Source organism: Lycium barbarum, chromosome 3 (assembly GCF_019175385.1).
Source record: "Lycium barbarum isolate Lr01 chromosome 3, ASM1917538v2, whole genome shotgun sequence".
In the NCBI taxonomy this organism is placed as follows: Eukaryota; Viridiplantae; Streptophyta; class Magnoliopsida; order Solanales; family Solanaceae; genus Lycium; species Lycium barbarum.
Genome location: NC_083339.1, coordinates 100,083 through 112,613, shown reverse-complemented (window position 1 = coordinate 112,613; position 12,531 = coordinate 100,083). Strand labels below are relative to the sequence as shown.

General features: G+C 34.0%; 1 protein-coding gene across 1 annotated transcript; it reads right to left on the bottom strand.

Annotated features, from left to right (window-relative positions):
* Positions 1-7,563: 7,563 nt before the first annotated feature.
* LOC132629791 (B3 domain-containing protein At2g36080-like) lies at positions 7,564-12,120 on the bottom strand. Its single transcript, XM_060345141.1, has 3 exons — positions 11,308-12,120; positions 10,308-10,591; positions 7,564-8,375 (listed from the first exon to the last, which is right to left on the bottom strand). The coding sequence occupies exons 1-3, from the start codon at positions 12,032-12,034 to the stop codon at positions 8,325-8,327; spliced, it is 1,062 nt and encodes a 353-aa protein (XP_060201124.1). The 5' UTR covers positions 12,035-12,120; the 3' UTR covers positions 7,564-8,324.
* Between the last annotated feature and the right edge of the window lie 411 nt (positions 12,121-12,531).

Here is a 12,531-nt window from a genome sequence, read left to right as displayed (position 1 = left end):
CTTGTTAAGTGTAGCATTCTTCAGATGTTAGGATGACAATGCTTTTGTAAGTTTCATATCTAAAGTTGCCTTGAATGCTCTATATGTAGACACATTGCTTAGTCTCAATGTCCTATTGATGCATTATATGATACCATAAGTGAACTCCATTTTAAATGCTATATATGCCCTTGACCTTTGGCTTCTATATAATTACTGATGCTGTTGTGGTCTGTTTTCAGTATGTAGTGGGGAAATTGGGAGAAAGAGATTACATCGGAAATGGTCAATGTTCAGCTTCTTGATGGTCTTTTTTTATAGAGATTTGGCTTGACATCAATTGAACTTCAATGTGTAAGGTCAAGACCGAACACATAAGCCTATCCAGTGGCGGAGCCAGGATTTTAAATAAGGGGGTTCAAAAATATAATGAAGTATACCAACGAAGAAGTCAAGGGGATTCAACGTCTACTATATATACATGAAAAATAATTTTCACCTTGTATATACCGTGTAATTTTTCGCCGAAGGAGGTTCGGATAAACCCCCTTGGCCCTTACTGGCTTCGCCCCTGAGCCTATCTAATGTGCTTCCTCGCCAAATGCATGTGGGAAAGGAGTTGTCATTTGAGCTTTTCCGTTGCTTATTGGAGTAATTAGTGGCTTGAAGTTAAATTTGTAGTTTGATTTCAAGTTAGGATGGAGGAGGCAGGCCTAGACCAAAACAGGTCAGGTGAGCTAGGACTGGATGTAAGATAGTTTAAAATGACTTCCACCCAAATTCCTTCTATTTGGTGCTTTGTTCCACATAATATGTGCTACAGATTCTAAAGAAGATAATGATTTAGCCCTTGAATCAATCATCAACGTCTCTTGCCCGCTATGTTGAGTCTCCTCTGATAAAGTTAATACATTTCTTTCCATCTTTATTTGACGGCCATCGGCTCTCCATTAAGATAGTCCCTGCACTTGTAGTTCCGGACCCATCTGTGACTGTTTGTGGGTGTTTTTATTAGGTCATTGTTGGTGGGGTCATAACATTGGCCACTTGATTGAAATCTGTCGAGCACATGGGTCTTCATTTGAGCACATTATAATAAGAATCTTCTACCATGTCCAATAAATTGTAGTTCTATCATCTTCGTGGATCCTACATAAGATAGAATCAGGAATCATTCTATGTTTCTTTTAGTGCATATACTGTGATTTTGGTCTTGTTCTTATGCTGCTAAGTTCAATTATTATATGCACAAAACAGTTGCAGATACTGATTTGGAGAATACTGAGTCATATGATTTCACTATCCTATTTTAAATTAAAGGTGCTTATTTTAAGAATTGACTAGGTACTTTCTCTTAGCTAAGCTTACCATCCTCTTAATCTTTCTGTTTAAAAAGACTCAATTTGATTCATTTGCAGCTAGAAAATGTAAGCACGGACTATAAGATGTGGAGCTTGAGGAAAACTAATGGAAGAAATTGCCCCTTGTGTTATTAGATGTATTTATTACTGTGATGATTGACTAGTTGTTGCAAGAGGAGTCCCTTCAATCTGGTGATAAGCTACCACCTCTAATCTATATGTATATCTGGTGATCCTCCCACTTGCAGGAGCACTAATATTTTGCGAGAGTCCTCAGTAGAAGTCAATGGGGTATCTCTTTTTCTTGATTCTTAATGGTCCACTCTTACAAAAAAGTAATACTTAGTCTTTCTTTTCATCTTTTGGTTGATTTATTCAACTAGCCATAGTGTCAAATTCTACTAATTCATTTGCAACTTGTGTTTTGGATATGTGACCACAATGAAAAGCCTGCAGCCTGTACTATATGGCAAGTGATTGACATGCTTCCGACTGAGATGATGATCACACTAAGCCCGTCAACCGGTCCGGTTTTACCGGTTCAAACCGGTAACCGGACCGGTAAAATCGGAACCGAAACCAATTAACCGGTTCCGGTTAACCGATTATTTTGTACCGGTCCGGTTTCAATTTTTTTGAAACCGGAACCGGTTAACCGGTGAAATTTAATTTTTTTTTTTTACTTTGTAGTCGTTGCGGCTTGGGCCCAAATTGGACCGTTGGGCAACGGTCCATTTGCAAAAATGGCCGTTGCCAAACGGTCCCCAACTCTTTTTTTCCCCCCCCCCCCAAACCCTTTTTTTTAACACTTTAACCCATCCCCCATCCCTATATAAACCCCTCTCCATTTCCTAAATCCACACCAATTCACTCTTCTCTTTCTCTCAAATCTCAATCTCTCAATTATAGTTACTTTGCAACAATTAGCCACTTTAAATTTCTCTCAAATAAATATTATAAAGTCTTATTATAGTTTTAATTATTAATTTTGCAATTATAATATTGTTGGTGGAGTTGGTGATTTTGCAACAATCCGAAGTAGCTTTGGTGGATTTGCAATTGTAGCCGCCTTCACTTTGTTGGAAATTAGTCTGGCAATTTGGTACCTTCGTTCCAACTCTATCTTTATTTTTCGCAATTTAATTCTAGCAATTTAATTTGTTGCAATTCATTTTCTTGTGATTTATTTGAGTGTGATTTAAATTAATTCTATTTAATAATGGCGAAGAGATTTAGACATGATGTCGGTAGTAGTGGTATTGTTAGGCGTGGGCTTAATGAGGAAACATTTGTGGAAGAAACACCTAATTTAGGTATTGATATTGGTGGAAATAATCCACTTTTAGGTTATGAGGTAATGCAACAACATTATACCGATACTTTTAATGAAATTGATGATGATGATGAAACACAACCCCCCGAAAATCCCATAGGAGATACATGTCCTGCACAATCACATACACAAGACAAATCGCCTAGAACTCGTAAGTCAACCGCTAAAATTTGAAAATTTATGACTAAGGATAGGGAAACCGGAACCGCTAAATGTACCCTATGTGAACAAATATTTACTTTTAAGCAAGAAACTAGTAAGGATGGTGGAACGGGTACACTAAATGGTCATATGAGAAAGAAACATATGGATGTTTGGGGAGAGCAAACGGGTCCAAATGTGGGGGGTATTCAAATGACGATTGACTCACGACCGGTAAAATTTTTAAGTATGACAAGAAAAAAGAGCGTGTAGAAATAACTAAAATGGTAGCTTATGATTGTTTACCATTTTCCTTTCCTTCGGGTTTGGAGTTTGTTACTTACATTCAACGTTGTTATAATCCGTTATCTGAGGGTATTCCTAGAAGTACTTGTAGAGCGGATGTTATAGATTTGTATAAAAAATATAGATTTTATTTGCGCTATGTATTTAATTCTTTAAATTGTAATGTTTCTCTTACCGCTGATTTGGTCTTAGTCTTAACAAGTTAGATTTTTTTGCTATTACATGTCATTGGGTTGATGACAACTGGGTTATGCAAAAAAGAATTATAGCTTTTTTATATGATGAAGGAAAAGGTCGTCACGATGGAAAAATTTTAGCGGATTCAATGTCTACTATTATGAGATTTTTTAACATTTATAGAAAAACACTTTGTATTGCTTTAGATAATGCTTCTAATAATACAATGGCGATTGGTCTTTTAAAAAGAGAACTAAACCCTCCGCTAAGAAATATTTTTCATGTAAGATGTAGTTGTCATATTTTAAACTTAATTGTTAAAGATGGTCTTATGCGTTTTGACGATTCTATTCAAAAAGTTAGAGACACGGTTGCGTTTCTTTTTTGTAATGCTAATAGGGGAAGAATTAGAGATTTTAAGAATGCTTGTGTGGAAAATAACCTTAGACCTAGGAAAATTCAAGTAGAAATTGAGACTAGGTGGAACTACACTTACATTATGCTACAATAAGCATATGAGTATAGGATTCTCATACAATAAGTTCACAACAAATATAATATTAATAGTGATGATTGGTTAAATTTTACAGATTGGAAAGATGTTAAGGAATGTGTTGAACTCTTAGAAATTTTTTATAATGCAACTCTTGCTTTTTCTAGATAATTCTATCCCACGGTAACCGGAATTTTAGCCTACTTAGCAGAAATAGCTAGAGTTTTACAAGAATATAAGTATAAACCCGATTATCAAGCGGCTATTTTTGATATGACAACAAAATTTAAGAAGTATTTTTTTTCCCATTCCAACTTTATTTATATTGGGTTCTCTTTTAAATCCTTGTTTAAAAGTGTCTTATACTAAAGCATTGGTTGATCAAATTTATACATTTTTAGAAATTGAAGAGGGAGTTCAACCATCTTTAGCTGAAGCCGAAACCACTATTGATGATGAGTTTAGAAAAGTTTTTTACTCATTATTCTAGTTTGAAAAACATGCTACACCCGTTTCTCCAGGCCCTACTACTTCTCAAAGTAGCAAAAAGGGCTTGTCGGATTTAAAAGTTTTACATTCACATCCAAATCCTTCTTGTAATGCAAACTTTGATGAATAACACTTTTATTTGATGCAGCCAAATGTGGATATCAAGGAACTAGATGAGCTGGACGTCTTAGCATGGTGGAAGAAATACAAGGCAAGTCATCTGATACTCTCAAGAATGGCTCAAGATATCCTTACGGTTCAAGTATCAACCGTGGCTTCGGAGAGTGCATTTAGTCAGGGAAGACAACAAATTGGAGATCATAGACACTCATTATCCGGCTTTAGCTTGCAAGTACTAGTGTGCATTCGTGATTGGATTAGATCGGAGCGACGCAACCAGAACTTAGAAGCTGAGGAAGGCGAAGAGGAAGAGATTGAAGATTTGATAGCAAGTGGACCGAACCAAATGGAAGACTTTGAAGATATCTCCATGTCCGAATATGGTATGAGGGAAATTAACCAAATGATTGAGAATTGGTGATTTTATTATTCTACTATTTCTTTGTAACTCATGTATTATTTGCAAGTTAAAAAAACTACAACTTGCAAATAAATGTTATCCAAGAATGAATAAAATATATGGCTCATTGAGCTTTCTTTTATTTACTTGTGTTCATATTTTTACTTATATTAAGTTAGGAATATACCTAAAATATACTAAGAATATACTTATAATATACATGATACATCTACTTAAATTAAAAACTAGAAAGTTATATACTTGAAAAATAACTAAAATATACTAAGAATATACTTATAATATATATTATACATATAACTTAAACATATATATATATATATATATATATATATATATATATATATATATATATATATATACTTATAATATACATGATACATCTACTTAAATTAAAAACTAGAAAGTTATATACTTGAAAAATAACTAAAATATACTAAGAATATATATATATATATATATGTGTGTGTGTGTGTGTGTGTGTATGTATACATATAACTTAATTTATATAACCTAAGTATATTTAAGTTATATATAACAAAAATTTAAGTTTATATAAGTTATATATAACTTAAACATACATATATATATATATGTATATATGTAAGTTATATAACCTAAGTATATTGATATATATAAGTATATTCTTATTATATTTTAGGTATATGTAGTATAACTTGAGCATATAACTTAATATATATATATATATATATATATATATATATATATATACACGTATATGCTGTATTGCTGACTTGCTGTTAGTCTGTTAGTCAGTAAATATATAAACTTTACTTATAAACTTATATAACATATGTAAATATACCTACAATATACTAATAAATACTATAATATACATATACTATACAAAACAAAAGGTTTTGGACGTTTTGAACCGGACCGGTTCCGGTTTGGGGTTTCAAACCGATAAACCGGAACCGGTGTCAGGTTCCGGTTTTTAGACCGGAAACCGGCCGGTTTTATAACCGGTTGCCGGTCCGGACCGGTTGACGGGCTTAGATCACACTGGGCTCTGAGCAGTTTATAAAAACTGTTTTTATTGATGCATAATTGCAGCCTAGAAAAAAAAAAAAACAGCAAATTGACGTGCTTCCGAAGCTGTATTCATGTTTCATTTGTGGTGCCTTTGTCCTTATATGTTAAGGATGTGCTATTACTATTAGTGACCCTTTTCCCCTGATTACCCTGTGAGAATTTTGCAGGAAAACATGGATGCACAAATCTCACGATTCGGTTAGTATATGCTTAGATGGTGTTTACATAAAACATAATGTTTCTGTATTTTGGAGCAATTGCTTGCTGGATAATGAAGGAACTTGCTATATCTTGATAAACACTAGAAAATGTGAAACATAGGATGGTTTCTAATGTCAAAACAGAAAATGGCAATATTGGAGTTATGAGCAGATAATTCCTGGCCATCTTGCTTTTGCTCGGTTACATTACTAGTTTGTAAAACTCAGTATTGAAACTGGTCATTTGCTCTGTAGGATTTTCCCTATGCTACTGGAGTTGCTCATAATTCTTGGCATGAGTAGTATTAGTGACAAATATCAAAATTATTGGGTCCTGAATCTCTAATCTTGTACGTTTGCCTCTTTTGGTAGACATTGAGGGATGTTAATAAATTAATGAATCTTATACCTAATTCAGCTAATTGTGCGGATTCTCCAAGTCAATATAAAGATATTATTAGTCCATATCGTCAACCAATGTGGAACGATCAAGGGGAAGTAGGAACAGAGATGTAATTGGAGATTTACAAAATAGGAAAATCCTTAGAAACAATCACTATTAAAAGTTATGGTGCCAGTGTCATGACAAGTACAGACTAGTAAAACTTAATAGAATATACAAATGCAAATTAACAATTATACTCTTAAACCTCTTTGCATTCACCACCGAGATGGAATATACATGGTCTTTCAGAAATATCTATATCTTACCTTCCAATTTCTTGTGTTCAGAGGTCTGTAATTTATTTTTACATGATATTTGATATAGAGTATTTATCTTAGGAGTCGTTTGGACATGATTTGAAATCATGAAATAAAATCATGAGATGAAATCATGTTTAGACATGTAATTTGAATTTCTTAAGTTGTATTTTTTTCTTACGGACATAAAAACCCCACAAGTTGTGAAAATCATCAAAACTTTTCCAATTCTTATACAATCTAACCAAATGAGCAAGTCATAGTTCGTAACAAAATTAATACACAACTAGACACCCTTTCTAAAAAATACAACATCAATTGATTAAATTTTAGTTTAATAAAATGAAAAATTAAACATCAGTTGTAATGTAACTATTCTTTAATATAATCCTCCAACATGATTGATAAGAGTAATTTGTTATAAATTCCCTACCAACTTGTAGATCTTTTAATTTTTGAATTAAATGGCTAGTAAACATGATTGATAAATATATCTATCAACTTACAGATCTTTTTTTACAAAATATAAACTTGTAAATCAACTTTTACATTTAGAAAATTTGAAATCCCAAATCATGTCTTTTTGAATGATTTGAAATTTATTTTATGATATGAAATCGCATATCTAAACGCCTACTTATGCCCCAGAGAACAGGTAAATTATAGATTCACTCTTCTTGGACAAAGTGGTGAAAGTATTTATGGAAATAGGAAAAGTTGGTCTATTTTTAACGTTTTAACGTTTGACTGATGTTGGTGACAATTGAAACTTACACAATTCACAGAGGTAAGATTGATGAGTCTTTTCGTCAGATTTTCATATGAATAATCAAAACATCAAAAGTACAATGTACATATACATACTACTGTTGAACAAAAAGAATTCTGCCCTTGATTAGCATCAACAAACATGTGAAAGAAAAGCAGTTAAACTGTTAGTTGCCTTCCAAGAGATGGCAAAGAACATTTTTTTCTAAATGACTAATGGGGCTGTGACAGACAGCCATCTTATCAGTAAGAAAGCAAGTCCACCGCCCACTATCACTACCACTACCACTTGGCAAAACACCATCTTTCTTCTTCCTCTTCCTATCCTTCATTTTTGGTCAAGTGTCATGATTATGATGAACCCCTAGCAAAAATCTTCAGGCAGAATCTCCATAGTAGCAACCAAAAACAATGAAAAAACAAAAATATGTAATTATATAGATTCTTGAATGCAACCACCCATGTATATATTCTTCCATCTTGGCTTTTGCTGACGTCAGCTATAATCTGAGGGACCCACAAACCCAACACCCTGAAGTCTCTTTCAAAGTTTCATCTCCAATATTTTATATGGTTCTTTCCATTCCCCCTGGACTTGGAATTAGGTGTTAAAAAGTTCTATGATATACACTAGCTTTTTCTAGGGGGAGAAAGTTGTGCCAGAAAATCTGGGATTTTTCCCTTTTTGGATTTTCTTTTCCTATTTTTCAACAATATTTTCATTTTGATTTTTTTTTCAAGTGCCTGTAATAGTCAATCCTGGATGTCAAATCTACAGATCTTATCCCTGGTGATATCTCATCTGGTTGACATCTCTTGAGAAATTCATATCCTGTTACAACCATACAGTATAATTATTAGCAATCCCATCATAGAGGTTTGAGCATTCAAAAAGTAGAAATAAATATAAAAAGGATAATATTATTTAATAGGAGTAACATACACCAGCAGTGGACCATTTGGTTATTTGGCGGTAGAGATTGGCTCGGTCATTAATAATATTTTATTGTATCAATTCTTTTCATAATTGCGAACCTCAATTTGGAGAATCAAAGAATAGGTACGTCAGTTTGGTTCATGTTAAAAGGGTTGGAAGCATGATTACTCGACTCTAGAAAGCATCATTAAAAGGAGAATATATATAGATTAAGCTTTGCTGTCTTTATCAGAAGCAAGACGTGTGTTTCATGTTGATTGTAAACAATATTACTCCCCTACTAATCTTTGGACCTCCCCCCTTATTAAAAAGAAGATAAAAGTACACTTTAAGCTTAAAACGAATCATCACTTTCTAAACTAAAAAAATAATGGAGATTATATTATATTAAACTAGCCAAGCATATATTTGGGAACTTTCTAAATGTAATTTTACCTGTTTAAACAATTTTGCAAGATTTGAAAGTTAGGGTCCCAAGGTTTTCAAACAACAAAGATGGGCTGGAAAGGAATTGTATTAAGATTCAATCAATCACAAAAAAAGTTGTGTGTATTGTCGCTTTCCAAGCTAAAATGGTCCATAGCAAAGTTGCTCAAGTCTTTGACATGTTTGGTGTTATTTCAAGATATTCTTGAATGCCAAAGAGTTTGGTTTGGTTGTAAAGTAGTTTATTCCTGCTGGTGACTAGCAAAGTTGACTATATAACATGTTATGTTTTAACTAAAGGAGGCTAGCGCAAACAGCTATTCATCTTGACCCTCTTTTCTTTTTGAACTAAATTATTAGTAATAAATATCTTTAGGTTCATTGAGGTTTGCTACCATTCAAGTTTTTAAATTACAGCTATAGGAGTCTGGACCCCATCCCCCCACCCCGCATTTCAAAAAAAAAAAAAAGAAGGGGAAAGGAAAACCAAGTAGGTCACATGAAATGGTTGACATGATAACATACTATATTATTAAAAGGCATGCCAGTCTTAGCCCCAGGTATTCTCATTTCACACGACTCAACAGGTGTAACAAAAGGAGGTGGAGAAAAACAAGAACAAAAACTTTTGTTTGGAAACTAGAAAAAGAAAGAAAAGGTAAAGAAAGAAGAACAAAAATTTACCCCCAAAAGTTTATCTTCATTAAAATAAAAAACGTAGAAATAAAGTTTTAATGTGTTAAACTTTAACCTGAATTAGGGTCTTCCTTCCAATATATACTAAGCACTTCTACCCCTATCTTTCTTTTCTCACAAATTCTTTCTAAAATGACACTGTTGAAGGTGGTTCACATTCATACTTGTTCTTTTTAACAATTCGATTAACCTAATTTTTTAAAGCATATTTTTCACAAAAAAACAAGAGAATAAAATCTACAGATATCTCTGGTGAAGCTTTTTCTGAGAGATAATATGGTTGGGGAGCAAAGCAAAGTAAGCTAAGCTACATTTAACACAAGTTCTGAAAATGCTTACATGTTATTTTCAACTACTAGTAAGCAGAAAATTTGACTGCTTCCAGAAAAGAACATTACTTGTTCAACTAGACTACTTACTATAAGCACAAGATTTTGTTGTTTTCCTTGACTGACCTTTTTCTGGCCTAACTAATCCACTTGTTAGGCAGATACTAGTTTTTAGAAATAAAAAAATACTATACATTATAACTAGCTAGGATAACTGTAGAGATTTGTATCTATCTGTCTCGGCAAAGGAAACAGGAAAATCATAGTTGGAAATTGGGACTAGTCACATCTTTAACCATATTCTAATTAGTCTAAAAAGAAAAGCGAAGTTACAGAAAATAAAAACTTTTCATTGATAAAATAAAGAGTCATGTACCGTGTGATTGTGATGGTTATTATTATAGGAAGATGCAGCAGCAGGAACATGAGGCTTTGAATATTGAAATTGGTATTGATAATAGTGTTGGCTGGCTTGGCCCTGACCCTGGTGGTGCTGATGGTGGCTCGACGTGGAGGAGCCACCGTCATCTGGAGTTGGGGGTGGCTCCGACCACGACAACTCGTCGGCCTCACATTCCAAATTAACCCCAAACAACCTCACTTGTCTTCTTGTGTTATTGTTCACACTTGTTGTTGTTTGATTCTGCATTGCTCCTCTTCCTATATGTAAGTCACAAAACAAAATGAATAAACACTCTACTAATCCCTTTAAATTATTGCACCTATTAGTTACTTTACAAAATGCAAGGTTTAGGACCATTAATATCTCTTTCAATTTTCCAATGCGTGAGAATTCAACGGCCCTAGCTACTTGGAAAAGATGTGGCCATTTTCAAGAATCTCTAAAAAAAACACATACAAGCCACAATAACAGTATTTGTTTATATATGCAGGTAGGTAGCTAGTAGCCACTGCCACTTGTTATAACACTAGCTAGTATATAATTAATGTCATCATCTTTGTTAGAAACCTACAAAACAAACTTTCTGCTATGCGACAAAATATACAACTCTTTGCAAAATACATGTATGGCCACCAAGAGAGAGAGAGATTCTCTCTAATACCACCTAATTAGTTAAATAGTTGAATATTTTTACATTAAAATGTATTGAAGTATCTGCATTATTATTTTTTGGCTACTATACTCAATAATTTGAATATGCCATTTACCACAAAAAGGAAAAATATCAATTCTCCAATTTATGTGGGAAAATATACAAATTTTCAAACAAATATGATCTGTCAGTGTGTGTGTGTATATATATAGAAAGATTGCTAAAAATGATAAATATCGGATTAGTAGTAATTGATAAAAACAAAAAGAAGATAGGGTTTGTACATGCGTATAATGTAGCGTGTGAAGAAAATGATGGTACCTGCATGAAGACAGTCAGGTTGGTATGGAAGACCTGCCCCTGGATAAGGATGTCCACCTGTCCCACCGTAGTATACCTGGGCCCACCCACCACCCACCACCCCTGGCTGAGCCACCGCAGCACCGCTCTCTTGTACGGCTGCGTTCCTCCGTCTCCACCCAATAAACAACCGGTCAGCGTCCGACCGGTGTCGCTCGAACAAAACAATATCACCAGCATCTAGCCTTTTTTCTTTCACGAAACGACTCCAACCTTTGGTTAATACATAGCTCTGGCTGCTGTTCCAGTAAGAATATCGAAATCGCCATGATTTTCCTAACTCGTCCTCGAAACTCAGTAACAAACCCTTTTCAATACCCGACTCATTATTATTATTATTATTATTATTGTTATTGTTATTGCCGCTGAGGGGAAAATACTTCTCGGCGTGCTGTTTGGGGATGACTAACCTGTTGAGCTTCCCGACATCGCTAGGTGTTAATGGTTTCTCGAACAAATGTTCTTTTGGGATTTCCAAGTTCTGGTCTTTTTCTTCTGTCATTTGTTGTCGTTCTTGTTCCTTGTCTTCGTCGTTAATATTGTTAAGGTTGAAGGCGAACATGGCGGTAGTTTCAGGTGGGTGGTGGTGGAATGAGGATTTCTTGGATGAGGAGTCTATGATATATTGTTGTTGTTTAGTCCAAAACACTCTTTCTGGAAGGTCTGAAGAAATATGGTTTACGGACATTTCTTTTCTGAGAGAGAGAGAGAGAGAGAAATTGGGTTACTATTAAGATTTTTTTGCAAAGTGATGTAGGAAAAGGTTAGTAGCAAAAGGTGGGTATTTAAGGGAGAGGGGGTTTAAGGGGCAGGTAGATACAGATGTAAGTACGAGAGTACTTTAAGGTATTTGCGTGATAAGAAAAAAAATCAATCATTATATTCACTGCAATTTACTATGTACTGGCCGGGGCATCACATATACCTTGTTTCTTTATGAACATTAGTACTACTAGTATTCATTTGTCATTGCCGACCATCTTAATATAAGATATACACATACGTAAATGATGGAATTACTACCTATAATGTTCGTTTTAGAGTTTTTAGAGAACGACTTCGCAAACTCGGTGTTTGAAAAATTATTTTCTTGAACTGTTTTTTGCAAGAAAAATTACTCAAAGTTTTTGAGATTACTAAAAGTAGTCTGTTAGATTGTTCCAAACTAGATTTAAAGGATCAACT